This window comes from Myodes glareolus, chromosome 2, assembly GCF_982192425.1.
Source record: "Myodes glareolus chromosome 2, mMyoGla1.1, whole genome shotgun sequence".
Taxonomy (NCBI): Eukaryota; Metazoa; Chordata; class Mammalia; order Rodentia; family Cricetidae; genus Myodes; species Myodes glareolus.
Genome location: NC_142027.1, coordinates 62,288,893 through 62,316,776, shown reverse-complemented (window position 1 = coordinate 62,316,776; position 27,884 = coordinate 62,288,893). Strand labels below are relative to the sequence as shown.

The window sequence follows — 27,884 nt, the reverse complement described above, 5'->3', positions numbered from 1 at the left end:
TTTAAAATGCATTTGACTGAGTAAACATTTATACTTTTGTCGTCTTTGTGCCTTTCATGTGTAGACCCAAACCACTAACTGAAATGATTATTTTTTTTTTCAGTAAACAAATGTTACTGTGGGAATAAATTGAACATTTCTGGAAGCCATTTTAACTTCATTAGGCCAATAAAAGCTCATCCAAGAAAACATTATTGAACATTCAGTCAATGCCCATTTATTTTTTCAAACCCACATTGGCATCTTACAGAACAACTTCCTTTACTTTATCCTAGGAATTCAGTTTTTTTATGCAAAGATATTAGGTTTCACATCTCATTTAGGAGCAGTCATTCACTGGAGCAACGATAGTGTGATTCCCACACATACAGCTTTCCTAGTCTTTTGCTTAATTCTTGTGCTTCCTGAGAAAATATTACACAAGTCATTGATTCTTGAGACAATGCAATAGTCTAAAATTGCTGTGTTGAAAGCAAGATATTTCTGATGTTCTTTGATAATTGAGAATATTGATAATATTCTCAGAATAGAGCATCGAATGCTTGAATACCCTGGGCTATTTGTGTACCCTGGATATTATTCAGGTACTTTTGCCTCTAAATTCATTAGTCTGCTTAAGTGTGCTGTGCGAACTGGCTAGATATTGAGTTGAGTTCATCCTACTTACAACTGATTTTTTTCTTTCTCATAGTGCATATAATCTAGTCCTCTTTTAGGAAAAAAAAACATTAGCTTTGTTACCATTTTCAAACTGAAGTCAAGGAATTAAAATTTGAGCCATTGTATCCAAAATCTCCGTCCTCATTTTTTATGATTACTTTCTATGACCTCCTGACTTTGACTGGTGATCTATAAGCTCTTTGTCCAACAAAGGGCTGAGATCTGCCTCAGTCTTTTCAGGAGGAAAAAGTGATGGTTGGTGATGCCCCCATGCTTGTTATTCTTTTCTAGATTTTACCATGGAACGGATATGGTTGCTGCTCCTTCTAGCTGCTAGGGTACGTCCAGGGTCTGCTCAGTTCAACAGTTACAACTGTGATGCCAACCTCCACAGCAGATTTCCTGGTGAGTCTGACCTTCATCTATTGTCTAATTGATTCTGAGAAGAACAGCTATGCGTGTTTAGCAGTCATTTAAATACATATAGAAAATGAGGTCTGTCTGTCTCTTTACGTTGATTGAATATTAACAAAGGAAGACGAGATCAAGACAATATTTTTAATTTATATACACATTGACATACAGAGTGGTTATCAAAGTCAATAATATCATAATGACTGCTTGCAAATATAAAAAGTATAGTCAGTTGACAATAAATTGTGAGTCTAATTTTTTTCAAAATTTGACTAATTGATGACATATTTCTCAACTTAATTCAGACTTTTTCAAACTGCATTTACATGTGAATATATTTATTTGGAGTCATGTTTATTAAAATAACTGTGAAATGTTATGTGATATTTCTAAAATATTGTTTCCATGAAATGTTTGTAACTATCAAATTGCTTAAGTCAATTTTCAAATGAATTTCACAAAACCTACCCATATAATAATAGTTGTGAAATTTGTTCATATTGGTGGACATGTCCTACAGATCAGTAAACCAACACATAATCAGGAGGTACTCTAAACCTTGTGTAAGTGTCATTCTTCATTAGCTAGAATTACCTCATCTCCATTCCACATTTACAAAGTAACTATCAGAGAGTTAGAAACTGCTTTGCAAGTCCACATGTGAACTGCAAGACCTTTGTTCAACATTTGCCTTCTTCATACTTGCCAAACTTTCAATTTTGGAATATGTGAGAGTAATAAACCAGCATAAAACAATAAGTAGGTGGCTTCATCTGTTGAAGTGAGACTGGAGTGTTGCCAAATGGTTTCATGAACTCAGACCTATTGTCTGGGTTCTTGGCCTGTGAGGCAAGATATAGAGGTCTTTGTGAAATATGTTCAGAGGTGAATCTGTAGAATATTTGAAGGTGAGATTTTAATAGTACTGAGTGTTGCAAATAAATTCCCTTTTAAAGTCACCTTTACTTTACAGCTAATCCTCACTTATAATTGAGTACATACCATGTTTGTCTTTATTGGTCTGGGTTACCTCACTCAGGATGAATTTTTCTAGCTCTACTCATCTTCCTTCAAATTTCCTGATGTCATGTTTTTAACAGCTGAGTAAAGCTCCATTGTGTAAATGTACCACATTTTCTTTATGCATTCTCTAGTTGAGGGGTATCTAGTTTGTTTCTAAGTTCTGGCTATTGTAAATAAAGCTGCTATGAACATAGTGGAGCAAGTGTCCTTGGGATATGGTTGAGCGTCCATTGGATATATGCCTAAGAGAGATATCACTAAGTCTTGAGGTAGATTGATTTCCCATTTTCTGGAAAACCACTATTTTGATTTCCAAAGAGGCTGTACAAGTTTGCACTTCCACCAGCAGTAGAGGAGTGTTTTCCTTGATCCAATCTTATCCAGAATAAATTGGCATTTGTGTTTTTGTTCTTAGCCATTCTGACAGGCATAAGATGGAATTTCAGAATCATACTGATTTGCATTTCCCTGATGGCTAAGGATATTGAACATTTCTTGATGTGGGATTCCCTTCTGTAGGTTGTGAATATCATTGGTTACTAAAAGAACTGCTTTGGGCCTATAGCAGAACTATAGGGGAACAGTGCTAGGCAGGGGAAAACTAAATGGAAATCTGGGAGGAAGAAATACAGAGTCAGAGAGAAGCCATGGAGCTACCACAGGAGACAGATGCTGAAACTTTAGCCAGTAAGCCACAGCCATGTGGCTATACACAGATCATTAGAAATGGGTTAAATTAAGATGTAAGAGTTAGCCAATAAGAAGCTAGAGCTAATGAGCCAAACAGTGATCTAATTAATATAGTTTCTGTGCGATTATTTCGGGGCTGAGCAGCCAGGAACAAACAAGTGGCCTCCATTTCAACAAACTGGTACCAACATGGCAAACTAAAATCCACTTAAAAACCTGAGAGAGCTTGAAAAGGAATTCTAGATACAAAAATATAGTTTAATACAGCTTCTTGCTGCTTGCTGGTGGTGTGCTGCAGCTTCTTTAACGGAAGTTTTCCTGACTCAGCAGTAGCAAAAACAAGCAAGCAAGCAAACAAACAAACGAAAACACACATGCTTCAAATGCTGGCTTTCTGGGCCGTGTTGTCAGCGAGATCTCTGGCTCTTTCAGGAGACTGAGAATTTGAATGGGGTTTGTAAGCAGCATGTTACAAGCTGCTTAACGGCTCGACATAGACTGGCTGCATACTTGGAACTGAGGCAATGAGCATGGCTTGCAGAGGTGGTGAATGGACTTCCACCATATTGGACTGTGCGGAGCAAGCATGAAGTACCATATATACCCTAGTAATACCTGTGGATTGCTTCCAGACTAATGTGGTTTAATGAACCAAGAAACCCTGAAATGTTGCCTTGAACATCCTTCAAAAATTACTTCACCCAATGCAGGATACACCATGAAAGACCTGATTAACAGCACCCCAATCACCAAGAAGTAGTCTAGAGAACTATGCCTGAATTCCCAAATATTGTTCATAAATGTTTGTTAATATTTAAAGGGGGATATGCTATAACAATGGATACTTTGAATTGGTATGGCTCTTGGTTTTTTGGTACAAATTTAAGGTCAATTCTGTTATATGTATTTCTGATCTTGATTAAGGTATTATGTTTGTCCAGCTCACTTAAAAATGTAATGTATACTCAAGGAATATAGGTTAATAGATAATCATCTATAATAGTCAAGCTTGTAGTCATGTTAGTTAGATTTTCTAGATGTACAGAGATATATTTCAGGTGGATAGGCATTCTTCAAACCTTTCAAAAACTACAGAATGTAGCATTTAAAATGTTTTAAGAATTTAAGACTTCTCATGACAATGAGACACATCTCCTCCTGGCCGCACCAATCTACTTCAGGAGGAAGATAGGCATCCAAGAAGCTCCTTATGGAGTTTGCTAGCCATTTGGACAAAAAATAAAATCCTGCTTTTGCCTACATGGGTTGGTAAACTGGACATGCAGTACCCACAGAGAAATGACTGCTGAACTTGCCTAAAGGTTAGTCGAGCCTTTGGAGTTCCTGCTTCATGAAAGAGTCTGCCAGACGTTATACAAGACAGAGAAGAAAGTAACTGACAAACTTCTAATATAGGCAGAGCTGTCTTTGAAATTTTCTGCTTTGTGGAAAAATCTTCTTGATACAACGGGCCTGTAGACTGAAGATTGGATGCCCCAATGGTACAGAAGAACTTTGGGTGATTGTCTAGGCAGTGAGATGTCTCTATCAATTCTAGAGGTTTGGAAGTTGCTTACAATGAACTTACTGTTTATTTAGGTAATAGTGTATTCTTCTGGAGTCTTTGATGGAGTTGAAGAATAGATAGTTATTATTATAATTATTGTTAGTTATGATAAAAGATAAAGTAGATATAAATATTGTAACTAATTCTTGCTTGATACCTGTTTTGTTATATGTAATTTTACTATATTAAAGTTGAAACTCTAAATTTTTATTTTAACAATTTCTTTAAGTGTTTCTCTGCCATTTGAGATTTTTCTCTTGAGAATTCTCTGTTTAGTTCTGTGCCACATTTTTAGATTGGATTATTTGTTTTTGGATGTCTAATTTCTTGACTTTTTTATATATTTTGGAGGTTCACCCTCTGTTGGATATGGGGTTGACAAAGATCTTTACCTATTCTGTAGTCTATCATTTTGTTCTGTTGACATAAGCTTTTCAGTCCCATGAGGTCTCATTTATTAATTGTCAATTGTCATGGCTCAGTAACAAAAAGAGCCCAAGCAGGACTCATGGATTTCCCTGGGATGAGGAAATAGAAGAGATCACCCAGGTAAACTGGGGGTAGGGATGGGAACTTGAGGAATCTGATTGGGGGGGTCATGGAGAGGAGAGTAATAAAAGAGAAGACTGGGAAGGTAGGTCATTTCTGGGTCAGGTATAAATGTGATGCAATGGAAACTCCCATGAATCTACAAGGATAAGTCCAGCTAAGACTCCTAACAGTAGTGGAGATGTAGCCTGGACTGACCATCTCCTGTTATTATATTGGTGACTCTTCTAGTTGTCATCAGAGAGCCTTCTTCAGCCAGTAACTAATGGAAAAAAGATGTAGATGCACAGCCAAACATTAGGCTGAGCTAGGGGAAACTGCTGAAGGGAGGGAGGAAGGACTGTAGGAGCCAGAGTGGTCACAATGAAATGTACAGAATCAACTAACTTGGATTATAGGAACTAAGAGCGTCTGAAACAACAACCAAAGAACCTGCATGAGACTGACCTATGCCCTCTACATATATGAAATAGTTGTGTAGCTTGGTCTACCTGTGGGACTCCTACCAAGGGGAATAGAAACTATTCATAATGCTTTGGCTGGATCTTGGGAACCTACCTCTTCTTTATACTGGATTGCCTTGTTCAGCCTTAATACAAGGGGAGGTACTTAATCTAATTGAAACTTTATGTAACATGCTCTATTTATACCCATGGGAGGGCTGGCCCTTTCTGAATAGAAAAAGAGGAGGAGTAGATTGGGGTAGAGGCTGGGCATAGGGGAGAAGAGGAATGAGGGGAAACTGGTCTGGATGTAAAATAAATAAATAAAGTAAATTAAAACAATCTTTAGGATGGACAATTTCAAATGTACACATAAGTAAGAAATAGTTTGAAAAATCTTAAGTTGGTCATAGAGATTAATTTACTATGTATGCTTATAATTTTTGTTTCATCTCTCCCTTCCACTCTTCTTTCTAGGCTATTTTAAGTAAACTTATTTTTCATGCTTTGGTATGCATATCTAATGGAAATAAGTTTAAAAATCATTAAACTTTATGCATATATCTAATACACTTAATAATTCCTTGATATGCTTTAATGTTCAGCCAAGTTGCTTCTAATTTGATCATTTGTTCTGTGCTATCAAATCTATAGGATCTTGACACTTTGGATGCAGCTGCATGCAAGTCAGAGACACTGTTAGCACGTTCCTCTTGCAAACCATATGAACTAATTAGAGCTGTAGTTTTGAGTAAATCAAATTTAATAGTATTTGGCAAGAATGTTCTCCGTTATATAGTGTAATGGAACTTCTCTTATTTTATTTTGTAGGCAGGGTAGAAACCCTGAATCTTTTGTAACATGGTTTTTGGTACGTGTGATACAGTCTGTTTTTTTTTTTTTTTCCGAAAGACACGTTTGGAAACATAAAAGACACAAGTCAGAAGAGACTATAGGCAGAGAGAAAGACTAAGGAGCTAGTGGCAGTGGGAGTAATAGGAGGAGACAACGTTGTTAAGAGAGATGTTTCTGTTTTGCTCAGCAGAGGGTGAGATTGATTTGATTTGGGAGAGTAAGGGACGGCTAGATGATATTTTGCCCACAGGCAACTGGTGTGGATGCTGTTAACTAATGTGGAAAATAAAAATAAAAATACTTCGTGCTTTAAAAAGAAAGTTGGATTTTGGAAATAATAGTTTGGGAACTTTCTGGAGAATGGATAGTGGCATCATCTCTCTCCTAGTAGGAAGTGCAGACCCGAGTCTGAGAAGGGATATCCACAGTGAAAAGAGTGCTACAAAGTCTGAATTTGGTGTGTGAGCAGAAAATGGGGGTGATATAAATATGGCAGGTTTGGCAAAAAGGTGACTGTTAAGATTATTTTTATGGTGAAGGAAAAAGAAGAGTAGCCTAAGCCAGAAATTTAGATGAGGAGTGTTTTTAGAGCCTGAGCGCTGCATCCTCAGAGTAGAAAGTCCTCAGATACAGGAAATACTAAGGAAGACATGAATAATAAAGAAAGAAAGTATAGAATGGTATAGGCAGGGGATGCAACCCTGTGAGTGTAAAAACTGTTGCTTTTATTTAGGAGAGAAAGAGAAAGAAAGACACAGAGAAGAACAGAGGCACTGACTGCTCCTCAAAACAGGCAGTGGGAGGAGCCTTTGCAAGAGCCGAAAGACCAGATGGCTAGATAGGGCAGTCTAGACAGGAACTTATTTGGGTAGGTAAAGGGGTTCACTTGTTCTAAAGATTGTTCAGCAGAGACAAACTGGCTGATGTAATTCCATGTTTCTCTCTCCTCCTTTTCTCCTTCTCCTTCTTCTTTCTTTTTTCTCTTTCTCTTCCTCCTCCTCCTCATTTTCTCCTCTTGTTTCTTGTTGCTCTTATATTATTTTCCCATTTTAATTTTTTATAAAAATTTCATACACTGTATTCTGATCACTCACAACTTCTCCCAGATCTTTCCCGCTCTCCCACCCACACAACTACACACCATTTATTTCTTTCAAAGTAGAATGAAATGTGTTGATTGGCCACAAAGTGACAAAGACAGCAAAAGATTATATTTATCCTATGGTATAAACTAAGGGACTATGCTAAAATCATTCCTTTATAGTAGCTGATAGTATCTACTGACCACTTACAAGAAAATCATTTAGAGTAGTTGTGGGATCCATTACCTCACCCTAAGTATGTCAGTTTGGTCTCTAAATATGACTGAAATCTGTATTTGCATCTTATAAATGAACCTAATTAACATTTATGATTATTAATCAGTAGTTATATGTTCTTGATTTGTTCCAGAATCCATTATTCCACCAAAAATGACAATCATGTGTTGAGATTATCAGTGAAATAGAATTTCTTGGTCTAAAACTTCTCTGTGCTTACATAGTAAAGAAGAAAACATCTTTGGCATTGAATAAGCATTAATCTCAACGTGTCATTTGTACCATGTCAATGGCATGGATAGTTTGAAGATTAAAGAATTGCTACCCTCTTACTCATGTGAAGCAGTCATTCTGTGTATATTTAGACAAATAATAACTATTCTTAGTATAAGACAGTGACAGCACCATTAGTCATATATCCTAACTTTACCTGGTAATTGACTGCTTGTGTTGTTAATCATGTTTATCTAGAGAAAAATTTATCTTCCATACCATTGTAATTGATGTTGTCTTGCTATTTGAAGCAAAGTTTACTCTAAAGGCAAGCCTTTTCCTCCTCAGTGTCTAGGAGATAGCGATATTGTTATCTCCCTTGCTAAGTAATGGGATTCCTGGGTCATCAAAGTTAACCAAGTGCTATCTACTTTTTCGAAAGAATTTGTATATATTTCAAGGAGGATAGAAAATACAACTTTATGTGATTTAAAGTAAATCCTCTAAGAACAGGGAGGAAGGAGAATTCTATAATTTTCAGCATAAAGGGCCAATTTAACTTCCTGTTTCAATCTTACAAATGCCAAAACAGTCATAGGCATTTCCCCAAATCTTTCCAAATGTACCTACTTATATACAATCACCCACATATACCCATGTTTAGAATTTAAAATTTATATTAAAGGAAAAAAATCCCAAAACCCAAATAAAGTAGAAGTCTCAGTAGAGACTTTAGGATTTTATGAGTATTACTTCTTATTATGTCTTATTTTGCAGGTTGTTTGTGAAAGAATAGAGTGCACAAATAAAGCCTAAGAGTTAATTGCTCACTGACCTTTGACTTTGCATTTCTTTCCCACATTAGAGTTTTTCTTGGGGTCGGCAGGAGCTCCAGGATCCACTCAAGATTCTAAGCAGAGACAGAATGAGAATGAGCTTGGCAAAGGAGAAGGGCTGTCTAAATGCAAAGCATGTTAATAAAGAAAGGAATTATTCTCACCCCATCCGACCTCTGCTGTTTTAGGACATTGGAGCTATTTTCTCTAATTTCCATGGCATTTATTCTTGGGCCAAGATAGCCACTATGGTCCTAATTTGTTTAAATTTAAGGAAATGCCATCTAATTTTAAAAGTAGTGAACTCTTTGCTACCCTAGCTAATGACAAGGAACAGACTTACGAGCCACTGAGATGATACACACTTCCCAAACTAAACACACAGCTAAGTTTTCAATGCTGGAAGCCATATTTGGACAGGTGAAGTCTATCAATAAGAGTGCTAGCTTTTGAGACTGAGGGCTATGTTTTGGAGGCAGCCTCTGGTTTCAGAAGGGAGTAGTAGGGCAGGGTTAGATGAAATTTATAGTCTTGTGAGAAAGCACAACCAGAGAGACCACTGGTTACTAGAACACCCATGTTCTGATACCATCAAAGGGCGAACTAAATGGTTATGAGAAATCCTGGGCAAATCAGTGTTTCCTAACTTTAAATTTGACATTCCATTTAAAATAACACTAATACCAATACTAGGTTTCAGGTTCTGAATGTTAGGTATAGCCTTATTTGATTTCCCACAACAGACAAGCAAAGTCACCTTTAAACCTCATTTTTGTAGTAGGAAAACAGGTTAGATTTTGTCTCATGTTGTCAAGTTAGCACTCAACAGTGACATAATGGTAGGGCTCTTTCTTCACCTGTTGAAGCCCTTGCTCCCCAAAAAACTTTGGATAGCAAGTTTAAAGATGATTATAGGATGATGAATTTTACATAAAACTATCTCCTCATTAAAGAATCAAAAAGCCATATGGTGTGTTTATTTGTTTAGCCTTTCCAGTGTAAAGAATTAATGGGTGAGCTACACATAATTAACTCATTTTGTGTTTGGCTTTAACGGTTGCATTGTTTCCTTCCTGAGGAGCAGGAATCGTAATTCCAGAGAACATGTCTGTTCATTCGTGAAGATAAGTAAAGCTATTTCTCCTGTCTTCCTCCTTGGGGCAGTATTTTGGTCATCCGTTTGTCAAGGGGATGTCTGCTTCCTGCTTGGCACGTGTGACGATAATTCTTAAACAGACAAGGCTGAAGGACTGATTCAGGCACTGTGTCTGTCACATTCTTATTAACCGACAATGATGAAACTTTGAGGACGAGAAAGCAATTAGTCAGCAAGAGCAGCAACTGAATAATTCAGGATCTACCCCCCCTCTTAATAGCGAAATATTTACTACATGAAAATTCGACTTCCATTGTACAAGTAAAACCTGTATCTCCTCCCTTTTTTCCCTGCCTTAAAACGTTTATCAGACTCCTCTGGTTCCAAGGTAGAGCAGCAAATGTGATTATAAGTCTTCAAACTTTGCCTCCGACTCCACATGAATTTCTGAGAGCCCAGAAACAGCAGCCTGTGTTTGCTAACGAGAAACAGATGTTGCTATGAAAAATAAGGTGGTGAGAAACCTGTTCAATATAGAGGGGAAACTTGAATCCCTAATCCACTTTAAATTCTTCATCAGCTGCTGGTATTTTGCGTAGATGAAATATCAATACCCCTTAAGGACTTCTTGCTGTTTTAGTACCAAAGCCCGATTCTTGTATAAAAACTTTGTGAAAGGAAATATAACTTTACAAATGAGTTAAAGAAACATACACACATGTTCTCTAGGTAATCTGTAAACTCGGTGCAAAAATCCACTGCTTTTATTTTAGGAACAGAAGAAACAGGAATGATATATACATTATTCTTAAAGTCTATGATGATGGTACAGGTTATTATTAGAATATTTATTGCAGTCCAGGAGGTAGGTGATTTCCAGGTGAAATTTTCTGTGAATCTGAAAGCATTCTGTCCTTGTGCAAAAACATTCTTTCTTCTGCACTCAACTGGCTTTTGTTTATACTGTCAACTTTGCACCGACACTTCTTTTCAGCGTGTGCACATCAGCCTGTGAATGTAAGTCTAAGATTATGTCTACGTGATCCTTGCATCTGAAGTATATGGAGCCTCTACCTGCTCACAGTGGACCATCCACTGTGTTGCACATCTCCAACCATTCCAGAGTCTCCCATGGGCAGGAAATAGTTCTTCTCAGTCCCTTCATCACAGTGCACTGTCTTTGCTAAAAGCACCACTTTTAAAAACACCACTCCACTTGGCACAGTAGTGTTCTGCCATGGTTTGTGGAATGGGGTATAGATGAGAAAGGGTGACTGGTTCTTTCCTCAGTGCTGTCACGTGGGTTGTTCCTAGCATATTAAAGCAGAGGTAGGCTCAGGCTCAAGACACTTCTGTTCTATTTCATTCAGATTCAAAATCAGATATTTTCTTGGACTAAGAAGGGAGTTAAACATATATATATATGGCTATATATATATATATATATATATGGAGTTAAATATATATATATATATATATGGTTTCTCTCCCTCCTGTTGCTTTTATATTTGAACCCCCCCTCTTGTTCACCCATGCATCCTGCATCCTACCCATACCCATTTCGTGGGAATGCTTAGTTCCTCCAAGTAAAATCCTCCGAAGAGCTTCTGCCCAATCAAAATAATTAGCCATATCTTAGCAACTGAATTGACTGAGAGACTTATCACATCAGCATCACCTGGGAGCTTGTGAGAGGCGTGAGCAGTGCAGGCCCCAATTAAAGTCTACTGAAGCAGAATCTGTATTTTAATGAGCTTCCCTGGTAATCCACTTTGTCTCTAAAGTATAAGAGGTGACACTTAGAGAACTCATGACGGGCTTGCTGGCTTTATATATCGAAGTCACCATGCCACTGCCATCTACATCCACAAGTGTCTGACACTCGCTGCTATTAGTCATGACAGGTATCTGGCATCAGCAAATATGTCAATGGGAAGAGCAAATGATTTTAAAATTTCAAGAAAAGAGGTAAGATAACAAGTTACCAAGATTCACGCACACTTAAAAAGTAAGTAAAAATACCCGAACAAGTAGCAAAACACTATGAATTGCGTACTATTTTAAGCCTTTCAACGTGAAGTCAAATAGTAGCTACCAATAAGATTACCAGTGTTCACTGAAAACTCTGAAGGCAGAGCCTTTCTTAGGCAGTTGATAGAGACAGAATGAGGTACGGACAGCCAGGGTGGGTCCGTCTGTCACCATATCTTTTTTTTGAAACTAAGAACCCCATGTTACGTAGTTAGTAACCAGACGTGCTGTTTGTGAAAGATTTACAGCAAAGGCGTAATAGAAAAACATTTGCTAATATTATTAGGTACTCTGGGAAGAAAATCTAGAGCCTTTGATAAGTTTATAATTTAACGGAAAAGCAAATATCCACTCACAGATAAGATGAAGGTAATAAAAAAAAGGAACATAGCCTTATTCTTAAAACAGTATGGAGCATAGCACGTGATGAGAACAAGGAATATCGATACTAGGCAGTCACAGCAAAGGACTGCTTTGATATTACTTTGTCTGCTATTAATTTAATTTTCTTACCTGATTGTTTTCCTGAGTGGTTCCAGCTAATAGCATAGCTCATTATTTAGTGTTGACAGAGAGCAGTTTATAGGCCCAATTAGCATTTTTGTTCTTTCCCATTTGATATTAATTTACTCTTCGTTCTGATGCCTATTGTCCCCTTTGTCTTGAGTGTCCCATACAGACACCAGCCTCTCAAAAACTAATTCTGTCCTCTTTATTTTCCCTGAATTCTTTAGCTCAGGGAATAATTTCCTCAGTCAATACATCACCTCCCCCCACAAAAAACCAAACTGATTGTGATTGATACCGACGGCTCTTCATGTTGTCACCTAATCAACTTCTTCTAAGCCTTAGACAACTGAAATTATTTCACTTTTTACTGACCGCCTCTTTCCAAACACCCTTACTTGACCAAGGTAGGTGATAGGTCATGTTTACAAAGTACTTCCATGGCATCAGTCTATTGCTGTAAGGGGCCATTTTCCAAATTTCTCTTTTATTGAATGAAGCACAATCCATAAGCTTCTTGAGGTAACAGTGCATCCTCAGGCTGGGTGGAGACTGATATCTAATAAGTATATGACAAATGTATTTTTGAATCTTTTATTGACATGAGGTAGGATTTAGTTTGGACACAGTAACATTAATAGCCTCTAGTCTATAACAAAAGTAGTACATGATTTTTAAGTACTAGAATATGTATAACATTTTTATGTACTAAGTAATTTTTGTACTAGATCATGGTCTAGAACAAAAGTAGTTCTAGAACAAAAGTCTGGAACATGCTTTTTAATGTTTTCTGTTTAAAGATACTGAGTGCATTTAATTCAAAGACCTGCTTACATAGTCACATAATAGTCATAACAGTCATCATGCCTTACCCTGATGCAAATTTATTATAGTCATGCAAAGTATAAATGGGCCATCACTCTGTCAACTACCTAAATCCTCATGTATAAAATAAAGTATCCTGATTGGAAGTTCATAGACTATACTTACCCTATAAATGGGTTAGAGACATGGCAGACCTCAGTGTACATATGTGAATAACGTTAATATAAAACTTCTTTCTCCATGAGTAAAATACTGTTCCTTTAAAATATGATTGTACTTTGGTCTTTAGACAGCACTTACTAGCAACATGTTTGCAGAATGTTATACATATACGGAATAAGTAAAGCTGTCTTTGCTCTTTTCCTCAACAACCACATAGTCAATTTATGTCAATTCAGCAACATACAGATGAGGCCACAAACTCTTATCTTGTGACAAGCTGACTCATTTATATATCATCTTAGTACTTTTGAAATTTTAATTAATTAATTTATTTTTCATATCAATTGGTGCAGGAGAATTATCTGTATTCTGTCAATCATATTTTAATAAAATGCTGATTGGCCAGGCAGGCAGTATAGGTGGGAAAACCAGACAGGAAGTAGAGGTGATGCAATGAGAACAGGAGAATTCTGGGAAGCAGAGAGGTTCCTCTGCCATTTCCTGTGCAGACCACTGAAGAGGCAGCATGTAACCTGCCCAGCTGAGAAAGGTACGGAGTCATGTGCTAACATAGATAAGGATAATGGGGTAACATAAGTTATAAGAGTTAACAAGAAGCCTGACCTAATGGGCCAATCAGTTTATAACCTTATGGAGTCCTGTGTGTAATTTCTCTTTGGGATTTGCTGGCTGTTGGGGTACCGGGCGGGACGGAAACCCCAACAAGCTGGCCCTCATGCTACAAATGGCGCCAACGTGTGGACAACTGTATCCACATAAAGCCTGAGACAGCCTCCCTCCCCTTTTCTTCTCTTCCCCACCCTCAACCTTTAACTGGGAGATCTATATCACCTTTAAGTTCTCTCAGAAGACTTAGCTTTGTCAAATTATATTATACTATTATAAGAACCTAGATCAGTGCAATTAATGAAATCATTGGTATCCTTGTATCTTCTGATACTGGGATCGAAATATCCTGAAATCTGGCATTAAGTTAGTACTAATCATTGCAGCACAGTGATTAATGTTTGCCTGATAACAGAAACATCAAAATGGAGGTCAGTCTTTACTATGTTTTTAAGTTGTAGGATGCTCAAGAGTCGAACATAAGACAGAGCATGAAAAATCAGAGTTAGATGGTTGACAAAGAGATGGCACGTTTACACTCTGCATGACTTTAATAGACCTGCGTCAGGCTATCGCATGGCTACACTGATAGGTGACTGGAATATGCAATGCTGTTTTTACCAGTTTGCTTTATTAATATATATTTCATTTTTTTAAAAATGAGACACTTAGGCTGTCTACGATCTCCATGAAATACTTTGGCATGTTGACAATGTAACTGCACACAGACTGTGTAAGCATTTCTGTGGGTTAAATGCATTCAGTATCTTTAAACACAAAACTTTGAAAGTCATCTCCTAGGGACAATCATTGCTTTGCACTCATTATTGACTCTTATTGGATTAATACTCAAGTATAACAGAACAAAATGTCATTTATGCCAGTCACTGGCAACTAACACTTCCAAAAAGATTAGTTATTCTAAACAAGTGTTAAATAGCTGGAAAAATATCTATTTGGACTGTCCTTTAGCAACTTGAAGTATCCTTTTCTTTTCCCAAATGGTGAAGTTGAGCTGAATGGATGTCTTTAGTATCTACAAGCAGGAAAATGGGAAAATGTGTTTCTCTCAGGGACAGCGAAAAGTCTTTAGAAAAGACCAGGATGGATTTGTACAGATCTCCTTTCTTCTCCTGTGAAAGTCCTTTAATTTGTTACTATATCTTCAAGTGGAATCAGTTTGTAGTGAATTCAGCTCGATTGCAGGGTTACAAGGCTTCAGCAGTGAAGCAGAAAATGGAAACAAGCTTACATCTGGACCCAGAAACCATTTCCATCCACTCGGTGAATTCTAAACAGCAATTAATTCTCTCAAATAGACGTGAGGAAGTGGAAGACTCTGGCTGGTTTCAGTCAAGGAAAGGAAACCTGTCTCTTTGAATGTGTATATTGATATGTAATTTTTTGTGCATTTATGATATATCAAGTAATATAATCTCACTTGTTCACTGACCATCAGGCAAATTATTAATGAACTTGTTAAATGCTGAAGATGCCACTCAACTTTTAGGTAGATATTTTGCCATGGTAAAAAGACAGATCATTTTGTTTACAAATGTTTCCCAGATCTTAACTGTTCTTGCCATATGGCTCCATTTCCTGACATATTTTTTTTGTATTTTAAAAAATGATGTAAATGACACTACCTGAATCCCAAACACTCAAAACATATTTTTTTTATTCACACAACCCCACTGGTCTTTAATATTTTGCACTCTTTTATTTTACATAACTACCTCCTACAAAATTAAGCTCAAAGCTGTCTTCTCCAGAAAGCCAATCTTTATAAGCTCACTTTGTCAACTTTGGCTTTCTCTGCCATCCTCACATATGCTGCACAGTTCTTCTCTGGGTCATGCTATTGTTCCTGCTTTCTTGAATTGATTGATATAAGCAGTTCAAAACCCTTAGTGCCAGTCTATTGCTCCAATACTTTATATAATGAATTAATTCCACTCTGGGGTGCATTGGTGAATATAATAGGTTTGGTAACTTCTGTGATGTTTAGTTTATAAGACAAATATAAAAATGCATGCATAATTTTAACACTATATGACAGCAAAAACCAAAAATGGCATACTTTCTATTTGGGATCAAGGAAATATTTGAGAATAGATATAAAATTTGAGACCTGCTGGGGTGAGTCAGGGTTACTCAGGTACAGCCTGGGTATGGAAAGATGCGACACACACTCCTTGTCCAGCAAGAAGGAACGATCACAAAATCAAGAATCCTTCTCAATCACAATTTATTGGAGCCACTTGATTAAAAAGGGGAATGGGGAAAAGGGATGATGAGAGAGAGCGGAAAAACCCAAAGGCAGCCGCTTTTCTAGGGTGAGAGGCTCGAATGCTGATTGGTTGATGCCATTCTGCTAGGGCCCAAGGCCACAGGACCAAGGCTCTGAAATGCAAAACAAGGCCCCAAGCACTCTGGCCTGCACGCAGCATCAAAGTATACCTCCAGGCTGTAGGACCACTGGCACTATCTTGCCAAGGGGACATCCTGGCGGCTCCTTACAGAAAGAGCTTACAGTACCTTGTTGAAGATTAAAGTGTATGTAGTAAAATGTGCTAATCTTAAGGGTGCACTTTGAAATCTTGGCATTTTAATCTGGGGTACATTTATAGAACCCCAGCTAGATTACTAGTCATAACTCCTCCAAACATTCTTTATGCTCCCATGCTAGAAAGTCCTGTCCTAGGAGGTAAACACATTCTGGCATCTGTCACTCACTATAATTCTTTTAAATACCTGAAAAACATGTTGTTTAAGAAATTGGGGGAACGGGCATAATACAAAGAAGAGAATGTAGAGTGGGGTCATTGAGAGACCAAGGGTAATCTTGCACAGCTAGTTAAGGTGTGGACTTTGACCTCTAGGAAATGACTAACTGTTGAGGATCTAAATAAGTAGTTAGCATAGTTGGATTAAAATGCTACCAACTACACAAAAACAAGAGGGCAAAAGTAGTTCACAGACACTCAATAAATTCTTTTAAATGAACTTTTATTTATTGTAGGAAAGAGGATCATTTAAAATTATGGTTACTTTTAAATGGTTAATGTTGCTTAAGGCTGTAGAGACATTGCCCAAACTAAGTAGATTTATTATCATCTGTGTTGGCCAACATATATTCATTTGTCTGATTTTCCCACCTATGAATAATTATAATTTTTGTCATACACCTTATTTCTACTCTTTTTCTTTTGTCCAAAATGAAATTTTCAGTTACTGCACATAATTGTAGCAAGTTTAAAATTATTATCAAACATGGAAACTTCCACATTAACTTATTCACTTTCTCAAAATATAGTTCATTTTTCTAGTAAAAAAGTATAGAAACGGGCAGTGGTGGCGCATGCCTTTACTCCCAGCACTTGGGTGGTAGAGGCAGGTGGATCTCTGTGAGTTCGAGGCCAGTCTGGTCTATATAGAGCTAGTGCCAGGACAGGCTCCAAAGCTACAGAAAACCACGTCTCAAAAACAAAAACAAACAAACAAACAAACAAAAAACAAGTGTAGAGAATCATATTTCAAAAATCTACTATTGACACTATTTAGAAGATTGAGTTATTTAAGTAAATTAATTCTTTGCTGAATATCTTGAATGAGATTTACATATTTCTCAAATGAACACTGATGTGGGATGTCCTTTTGTATATGTGTTGCTTTTATTGGTTGATGAATAAAGCTTTTGGGTCAATGACTTAGCAGAATAAAGCCAGGCAGTAAATCAGAACACAAATAGAGAGAGAGAGAGAGTAGGCGGAGTCAAGGGGGTCTGGACAGCCGAGAATGAACAAGCAGTCTCCACCAATAAAACAGTCTATATCATATGCCAAAAACTATTTTACTCTATTTAGTTTTTTCTTAAACAATCAGGATAATTTATCAGAGCAGTACAAATGCATCTTGTTTGTTTCTACATTTTGTAAATTCGCTGCCTGCTTCAGATCCTTCATTTTGCTAGGAAACCAAGTGAAAAGTGGTGAACTTGCTGTATTCATTTTCTGCACAGACTTAACAAAGTCTCACCCAGAGAGCAATTTAAAACAATGGACACATCTTGTCACCTAAGGTGAATTAAAGCTAGGGATGATTATCTCACGGTTCTGGAAGCCAGAAATTCAACATCAAGGTATAGCCCCATTCCCATCAAGAGTATCTGACTAGCGCTCTATCCTGTCCCTCTGCAGCCTGTTGATGTTCAGTCTTGGTGTGCCTCTGCTTCGAGACACGTCATTCCACTCTTCTCTCATCAGCTCAAGTGCTTCCTTGGTCTTTCTACTGCATCAGCCATATTCAACAAAAGTTCACTTTGTTGCAGTGGCCTTATCATCCCTTAATTATTTAAATTTGTAGCAATTGCATTTTCAAATAAAGTCTTTGGATAGGACACTGCCCAGCGAAAGTAAAACCTGCCTCTAGGAATTACTTATCCTTGGAACTCTCCATTTTCTACTCATTTTTCTTTATTATTTGTAGGAGATTGGTTAGAGGCATGAAAGGTCTCTCTCTCTCTCTCTCTCTCTCTCTCTCTCTCCTCTCTCTATTTCTCTCTCTCTCTCTCTCTCTCTCTCTCTCTCTCTCTCTGTGTGTGTGTGTGCTGTGTGTTTATGCATGTGCTCATTTCATGTCTAGAATGCTTCCTGATAAATAACAGAGCCATAGGGAACCACAAAAGTTATGTTTTGCTTTTCTATGGCCAGCTAATGCATGCATAATCACTGGCAATTTTTTTCTTAGAGAAAACTATGCATTTTGCACTCAGTATCAGCACACTATTCTTCATTTTCTTTCTCCAAGATGATTTACTGTAGGCTACATAAAATGGGCCTGTTCACGATGCCTTCTGTTTCTGTGTGCTGGATAGCATGAGCTACCAAATACAATGTGCTGAATAATTTGATGGAGGGCAGGTTTTAGCTGCTTCCTTTCTCTTGAGAAAACACATCATTTGTACTGCTTCACTCTAGACAGGAGATCCGAATAACTCAGTTACTCCAGTCCTAAATTTCCTCCGTAACCTGATTTTCCCCACTCAATTCTCCTGTCATTCAACAGTGCTAGACTGACATTTCATGCATATCCTCTGAACACCAGGCTCAAGGAAACAGAGGTGACTTAGAATATCTTAAAAAAAAATCTCCTCTTAAATAGTAAGTCAATGGCGATTTTTCATGGCTGTTTTTCTTAATGACCTGTACACTGGATTAGACTAGAAATGAGTTAGACAAAGGAGATGGCAAATAAACCAGGCAACACTCAGTCATCCACCTGCTTTCTACTGTGCTTTTATGACTAACTTTTTGCTTTTATGTATTTTTTGTTTCAGCTGAAAGAGACATCAGTGTCTACTGTGGAGTGCAGGCCATTACAATGAAGATTAATTTCTGCACAGTCCTTTTTTCGGGTTATTCTGAAACAGATCTAGCACTGAACGGAAGGCATGGGGATTCCCACTGCAGGGGCTTCATCAATAACAACACCTTCCCAGCAGTGGTCATTTTCATCATCAATCTCAGCACCTTGGAGGGCTGTGGAAACAACTTAGTGGTAAGATTCCTATAAAACCCAGTGCTATATGAGGTCATAAATAAACACACTCCCATTTCATGAAATAATCAGGAGCCCAGTCGGTCTTCAGGAAGAAATTCCAATAAAGCCAAACAAATCACTTTCTTTTGCCTGTTTGAAGTATGAACTCCCAAATATACAATTCTGTCTTCTCATAATGGTTGTGTTGAGAGGAGCTGGACCGTGGAGAGGCATATGCTCGGCTGTGCTACTCTAAGCGGCTCTGTTAGACTGACTTTGAAGGACATCTCTAGCCACAAGTTTTTGTTCACTTTATGGATGCAACAGTTTTTGTTCTTTTGTAGTGCTATAGACCTGATGACCCCATTCAGTAAGCAATATTAAATACAGAATGGGAGATCTGAACTCTTATTCCACATTTACCCTTGACTGGTTGTCACTGATACTTTGTAAGACAGCTGTGTTTCTTGTGTGAAGTTCTTTACGGCATGGGACTTCCCTTTGCATTTAAAATACTTATCATACCCAATTTTTCCCTTGCAATTCTGTCAGCACCTTTTTTCAGTTATTTTGATAACCAAATCAGTGATTTGAGCATTTTTATCCTGACTGAGAATTCATAATTAATATCATTCATTATATTATTAATCCACTCAACACCAAAAATAGGATTAAAGAAGAAATCTACACTCCAGGGAATGAAAATTAATTGAAATTAATAATATGTGGTAAGAGTATTAATTACATTAAATTTCAGCTAGTACTCTATTTCATTTAGCTTACTCAAATATTATTTTATCAATAAATCCTAATAAAAGTGGCACAATACACACAATCACTTAGCACAGTAAAGAAGAAAAAATGACTTTCAATCTTCAAAAAATTATGATCACAGATTAAAAAGGAAGGCTTGATTAGTCTAAGAGCATGGTTTCTAAGATTTGGTAGGGGCTAGCAGACAGGAAAGAGATTTATTTGAATCTCCTTCTTTATCTTATCCCAAAGGGCAGTTACAATATTGTGCCCATGACCATTTCCAAGCCTGCAGACTACGTATTGTTGACTCTTTTTATTAAAAACGTTTATTCATCTCTCTGAGTTGTGCTCACAGAGGTTATAAAGCAGGCCTAAGGGAGAGGGCGGTTAGTTGATTATTGCATGTTTTGTTTTCTAGTGGAGGGAGCACAGGTAGGGACTAGTAGAATTTCCCCTCCTCCCTTTGCGTTCCAATGCCTCACTTTCATAGATTGATGTCATTGTTGCCTTGCTGCCTAGAAAATAACTTAAGAGAAAGGGCATGGAAAATGCTATTTTGCACATGTGTGCTCTTCACATTTTAGAAAGCTGCTGAATATAAAAAGTGTGTGTGTGTGTGTGTGTGTGTGTGTGTGTGTGATTTACAGAACTGATATATTTACCTAGTAAGTCAGGCAAATGGTGGAAGGAAGAGAGGCCTTCTGAATTTTTATATTTTACCTTTGGTATTACCAACTTTGTAGACTCCTCAGAGGACATTCCTATGTGAGAAAAAGTCATTAGACTACTATATCAGTCTTTACGGAATTAAAATGAATGCTCCCTTCCTGCCTATTTTGTCTCATGCATAAGCAAGATATTTGCCTTAGCTCTGCCCGTGTACTGTTAGACTCATGCATAAAGTTTATAATATTACTGAAAATCTAATATTACTTTTTACAGTAATATCTTCTAATAATATTTGGTAAATGTTGTGTGATATTTGGCATGGTGAGAGAACAACTGTGTCCATCTTTGGTCTCGTGAAAATCATAAACATTATTATTTCAAAGATGACTTTTTTTCAGTTTTAGCAGTATTTGGGAATCTAGTGAAAGCTAAACAGTGTTAGGAAACATAAAAGTAAGCAACATTCTCTATAACTTCCGGGAGTTCATGGTCTCCTTGGAATTTGCCTGAGAATGAGGAACTCCATGATCTACCAAAGAAAACACTGGAAAGGATAATTCTTAGTAGGTTTGTGCCTTGCATTTATTTGTTCAAAAAGCATTGGTAAGACCCATGCCATGGTGCTGCGGGGAATACAGCAATGGAAGACCGAGGTGGGACCTGTCCACCGGGCTTTCTGAGGCTGGTTGAGGAAATGCAAAGAAGGTAGTCTGCTCGTGTGCTGCAGAGAGAAAACATTGCAGGCATGTGGGCAAGTCAGAGGGTTCACTGGGGAAGAGGTGGTGTTCAACGTGGGTAATGGTCCTGAGGAGGAGAAAAAGAGAGAGGTGGTAGGAGTATCGAAGGCCAGAGCAAGGAGGGCTTGGAGCAGGGGCGTCTTATTCATACTGGAAGTCTAAACAGGCTGGCAAAGCGGCTTAGCTCGGAAGACCTGGTGACGTGTACTCTAGTGACAGAGCCACAGAAAGGTGGGAGAAAAGAATCAGTCCCACAAAGTTGTCTTTCGAACACCATATGTTCACCATGGCTCCCATGCCGTACGCACACAACAGTAACATGGCAAAGTCTGGGGCTACAAAACTAATGTGACAAACAGAGCTAAGACAAATCTTTTAAGACATATTAGAAAAGTTGGGATTTATCAATGAGGTTTAAAAAACTTAATTGTTGACTTCTACATATGTAATTTCTCCTTTCTTTTTTTAAAAAAATTATTTATTTATTAAAAATTTCCACCCCTTTCCCTCTTCCCATTTCCCTCCCACTCCCTTCACTCCCCCTCTCCCCTCCCTCTCCAGTCGTAAGAGAAGTCAGGGTGCCCTGCCCTGTGGGAAGTCCAAGGCCCTCCTCTAGCTAGCTAGAAATATGCATAAACTATTAGCATATTACATATTAGCATAATACAGTTTCTGTGTGATTATTTTGGGTCTGAGCTGCCAGGAACGAATAAACTACCTTCTCCCACAACTACCCAACAAACTTTGCCATCTTTTTTTATGATTGAACTATTTATTGTATATTTTATTAAAATTTAATTTGACCGTATAATATAAATCAAATTTGTGTTTTATTAGACAGTTACTATCTGCACTACCTTTCTTTTATTATTATTATTATTAAAAAAATTTCTGCCTCCTCCCTACCTCCCATTTCCCACCCCCTTCCCCCACTTCCCTCCCCCTCCCTCTCCAATCCAAAGAGCAGTCAGGGTTCCCTGCCCTGTGGGAAGTCCAAGGTCCTCCCCTCTCCATCCAGTTCCAGGAAGGTTCACAACCAAACAAACTAGGCTCCAAAAAAGCCAGTACATGCAGTAGGATCAAAACTCAGTGCCATTGTCCTTGGCTTCTCAGTCAGCCCTCATTGTCTGCCATGTTCAGAGAGTCCGGTTTGATCCCATGCTCTTTCAGTCCCAGTCCAGCTGGCCTTGGTGAGCTCCCATTAGATCAGTCCCACCGTCTCAGTGGGTGGGCGCACCCCTCGCGGTCCTGACTTTCTTGCTCATATTCTCCCTCCTTCTACTCTTCATCTGGACCTTGGAAGCTCAATCCAGTGCTCCAACGTGGGTCTTTGCCTCTATTTCCATCCATCGCCGGTTGAAGGTTATATAGTGATATGCAAGATATTCATCAGTGCGGCTATGCGATTAGGTCAGTTCAGTCACCCTCCCCTCTGCTGCCCAAGGAACTAGCTGGGGACATCTCCTTGGACACCTGGGAACCCCTCTAGAGGCAAGTCTCTTGCCAACCCTAAAATGGTTCCCTTAGTTAAGATATCTTCTTCCCTGCTCCCATATTCACCCTTCCATCTCAACCATCCCATTCCCCCAAGCTTTCCCCAATCCTCCCCTTCTCCCTTCTCTCTCCCCATCTCCCCTTCCCCCCTCCCATTCCCATCCCCGTGCTCCCAACTTTTGCCGGGTGATCTTGTCTACTTCCAATATCCAGGAGGCTATGAAATAAATAGAAGTCAAATGCCTTTGGTACACATAAAGTTCCATTGATTTTAAAAGATACCGTGTCACTTAAAATGTTATATAGTATTATACTTTCAAATCTATGGCATTTTATAGCCCAACCAAAATGAGAAATAGGTGGTATGTAAATTGCATATATGTACAGATAGAAACATTTAATCATTGAACTTGATTTGATGTCCTAACAGGTGTCCACGATTCCTGGTGTTGGTGCTTCTGGAAATGCAACCTCAGTACAGATAGGAAATATTTCAGGATATATTGATACTCCAGATCCGCCAACAGTCATCAGCTATCTTCCTGGGCTCCTTTACAAATTTAGTTGTAGTTATCCACTGGAGTACCTGGTTAATAACACCCAGCTTGCTTCGTGAGTTCATGTTTTATTCTTCTTTTCTCATATTTTTTTATACTTTCTTATTATTTTTGATGAACTTGTAGTAAACTTCAAACAATGTAATGAAGAAGAACATGGTCTCAACTCTATCTATCTATCCATCTATCTATCTATCTATCCATCCATCTATCTATCTATCTATCTATCTATCTATCTATCTATCTATCTATCTATCCATTCATCATCTGTCTGTCTGTCATTTACCTACCTGCTTACTTCTCTATGTATGTATCTATGTATCTCTCTATTATCTCTGTCTGTCTGTCTATCTATCTATCTATCTATCTATCTATCTATCTATCTATCTATGACTATCTAGCAATCTTCTTATTTCATTTGCTCAAAAATCATGGGTGCTTATGTAGTTCTGAAGTTTTGCAGTGTTTCCAAGACATAGGTTATCATATCTATAGGACAATTCTGGGTCCTAAATGGCCACTTGCTCTCCTGCTAAATTAAATAATTCCAGACTCTGAGTTCTTATGATTTTTGCAGAGGGGTGAGGATGGATGTCATAATGCAGGCCTAAGGAATTCTAGACAAAGGGCTGGAGCTACGGGATATATCCATGGAATTATTGATCATTTCTAAAAATCCATACATGAAGAGACAGTATGTATAAATACAATGATGTAAATTTTTTGAAAACTTTGACAAAATGAAATAACTGAATAATGAGTTTTCCTCTCTAATTTAATGGTTTGTATTGTAAGATTATAACTATTATTTCCATCTTAATACATGGAGATAAAGAAGTTACTTTTTGTTTCAGGGTTAAAAATACAGGATATTTTGATAGTATATTGATGGTATGTGATTCTGTCAGAAGCAAAGTTTAGATATGGCAATGTCTAAAAGATAGAAGAAACATTGCTCATTCTATCTTCACCTGGCATATCTAAGGAATATGTTCATTTATTCAATTAATGCTTATTACATCCCTATTACTTATTATGAACTGTGTATTCTAGCATGGACAAACTCGAATAAATCCCTAACTTCATAGAATGTCTTGTGAAATTGATGACATTCTATGTTCCTCAAATTTAAGTTCTTAGGAAATGAGTTTTCCAGAAAAATATCTTACATATGTAATTCCAAATAAAAAGATGACTTTATCAATAAAAATATCATAAATGACAGTCTGTCTTTATTTGAGTTTCCTTGTTCTTTGATAGCTTGTCATGTTGATGATTTAAACACTACACCTATGAAGGTATAGTTAAAAGTGTGTCAAGCTAACTTCAGAGTTTATTGTCTAAAATCTAACATCTGGGTATAAATAAAACTTTTAATTTAAAATCTCATTAGTGCTTTCCCTCTTTCCAATCGGTTTTAGGTCTTCAGCTGCTATTTCTGTGAGAGAGAACAATGGAACATTTGTCAGCACTTTGAACTTGCTCCTTTATAATGTGAGTTGATGGGTGAAAGACATTATTTTTCCCTTTCACTGTTGTGAGGAGTCATTTATGTGAATAGCTTTTCTATAAAAACCTCCTGAAAGCCACATTAACCCTGCTGTAGCTTGGTAACATTTATCCATCTTACTTTCATTTTCATATATCTTAGTTATAAAGGTGTGCTATAAGCTCTGTTAAATTTTCTAAAAGTCGATGATTGAAATTTCATACCAAAATGTGATTCTGGGATAGTTACTCTGAGAATCCATCTACATTTATTTGCACCTCTCTCTCTCTCTCTCTCTCTCTCTCTCTCTCTCTCTCTCTCTCTCTCTCTCTCCCTCTCTGTCTCTGTCTGTCTGTCTGTCTCTCTTTCTCTGTGTGTGTGTGTGTGTGTGTGTGCACATGCATGCGTGCTTGTGTCCATGTGTATGTGTGTGTTCATAGTTAAGAGAATATTTGGAGGAATAATGTGTTTTTGAGACGATACACACAGTTTGAATGACACTTCTGGGAGGCATCATTGGTGGTGAATGTGTTAATATTTTGAACATGGGTTCTGACTGATGATAGTTCTGTCACATCTGAAATAATTTGGATTGATGACATAGCATTGTCTAAACTTTTTTCATGTAAATATTGAGAATGGCAGCAACACGTGAAAAATACATGGATTTCTATTTATAACTGTAACATTAATCCCCCAAATGATATTTTCATGTTGATTAAAATTTTTATTCATACATTTTAAATGCCTGATTTAAATATCAATTTTTCAATCTATCAACCAACATTTTTGTAAATTATGAATCTGATTTTTGCATTATTATTCATGTCATCATGGCACTGAGTTATAATTCATGCAACTGATTTAAAAGTCAGTGCTTTATCCTTTGAATATAATGAGCTATAAATATTGTAGTAGGACATTTTCCAAAGGCATTTTAAAAATCTTGTTTATAAGTTTGTAGTTTGACACCACAGAGTTCTAAACAACACATTAGAATGTGTTGAACTGAAGATTGCCTTTCTGTCATTTGTAAACTTTCTTCTGCAAAGAGACTTTGCCAATTGACTTGGTTCTGTATATGCAGTAACCATGTACTTGTATTTTGTTCAGAGGGTGGCCAGCTATTTTATTGTGTGCAATATTTATAAAAGTATTTTTATATTATAAGATTTGTCTCTATTGAGTTTGGTGTGTAAACTCTTTGAGGTAGAGTTGAGGTGGAACATGTTAGAGTCAACAATACTTAATAATGTTACTGAGTGAGACAGAAATGAGAATTTCCATTATTAATACAGTGAAAAATACGTCCATATGCCACTCAATAGCATCTTTATTTTTTGTAAAATTAAACTACTTCTTTCCATTGTAAAAGTAGAAAATCAAACTACGGAAGTTTGAATCTCTTCACATTTCAATTGTGTAGTAGAAGATAAACACTTTATCATATTGTAAACAAAAGAGTGCTAAAATTTGAATTTTTAGTCAGTTTTCAATAAAATATTAATAATTGAATTATGTCAGGTGGTGGTGGTGCATGCTTTTAATCCCAGCATTTGGAAGACAGAGGCAGGCGAATCTCTGTGAGTTCAAATCCAGCCTTGTTTACAAGGGCTAGTTATAGGACAGCTAAGACTGTTACACAGAGAAACCCTTTCTTGACAAACCAAATAAATAAATAAATAATAAAAATTGAAAATTTTAGGTTCCTTACCAATTACATCTTACAATTCAATCATTTTCAACAGTTTCTTTTGTTTCTTTTATATGTCTCTCTGTGTGGAGTATGTGTGTGAATGTGTATCTTCTCTATGTGAGAATGCATGCAAAAGCAAATGTGGCAGCCCTAGGTCATTGTTGGTAGTCTTCCTGACTTTCCTCTCCTTATTGAGTCAGGATCTCTCAACTGAACCCAAACCTAGTCTAGCTAGCCAGCTTGCTCAAGGGATTCCCTCTCTGTGCTTCTTGCATGCTGGAATTACAAGTGGGCTACCATGCTCACCTGACTTTTTTTTTTTTTGTCTTTGGAGGAGAAGATTCCTGGGTTTCATGCTGTGTAGTAAGACTTTTAACCATTGAGCCCTTTCATACCAGGTTTTAAATTTATTTTTTTTTAAAAAAAATGCTTACTATTTTTGAAGCAAATTTAGGAATACAGACCATTTGCTTTAAAAAAAATAGAACATTCCAACACATCCTCATACCCCTGTACACATTTTCCTCTATTATTGTGTCTTCTATTATGGCTTATTTGTTAGAACTAATGAACTGGTTTGGAGACATTCCTGTTAGCTAAGATTGACCATTTGCTTCTGTTAGCTAAGACTGACCATTTGCTTTTATTGCACCCTTCCTATTGTATGTTCAGTGAATCATAGGATACACATTCATTGCTGTCTTGTGTAAATATCACTACCGCAAACTATTCTAACATCATATTATTTAGTTATATAGGAAGACGCTAAAAACTATGAATTCACATTGTAAAAGAAAATGTTGGGATACTTTCATTAATTGATTCCAAGTAACATTTATTATTTATTTGGAATATTAATATTTAGTCACCTAATTGTAATTGTATTGTAGCATTTAAATTTTAATGTCATTTTACAGCCATTAAGAATTTGTTTTCCCCTAGAGAATTTTTTGTTTGTAAATCCTTAGGCATGCTTTCAAGTTGTTTTACATGCCTACTGCTGAGCTCCTTTCTCTGGTTTGGTGTTAGGACAGAAACAACTGCACACTGTCCGTAAAAAACCCTTTTCCTTCTTTTGTGTTTATGTATAATAGGACACTATCTATGTGCATGGGAAAGAGGTAGTTA

At 37.2% G+C, this 27,884-nt stretch overlaps 1 protein-coding gene across 1 annotated transcript in view; it reads left to right on the top strand.

The window, feature by feature from the left end:
- Positions 1-959: 959 nt before the first annotated feature.
- Zpld1 (zona pellucida like domain containing 1) overlaps positions 960-27,884 on the top strand; it is a 45,626-nt gene continuing 18,701 nt past the window's right edge. Inside the window, exons 1-4 of the mRNA XM_048454403.3 lie at positions 960-1,065; positions 19,156-19,376; positions 23,445-23,626; positions 24,993-25,065. Coding sequence (XP_048310360.1) covers positions 960-1,065; positions 19,156-19,376; positions 23,445-23,626; positions 24,993-25,065 — 582 coding nt within the window. The remainder of the gene's footprint in view (positions 1,066-19,155; positions 19,377-23,444; positions 23,627-24,992; positions 25,066-27,884) is intronic.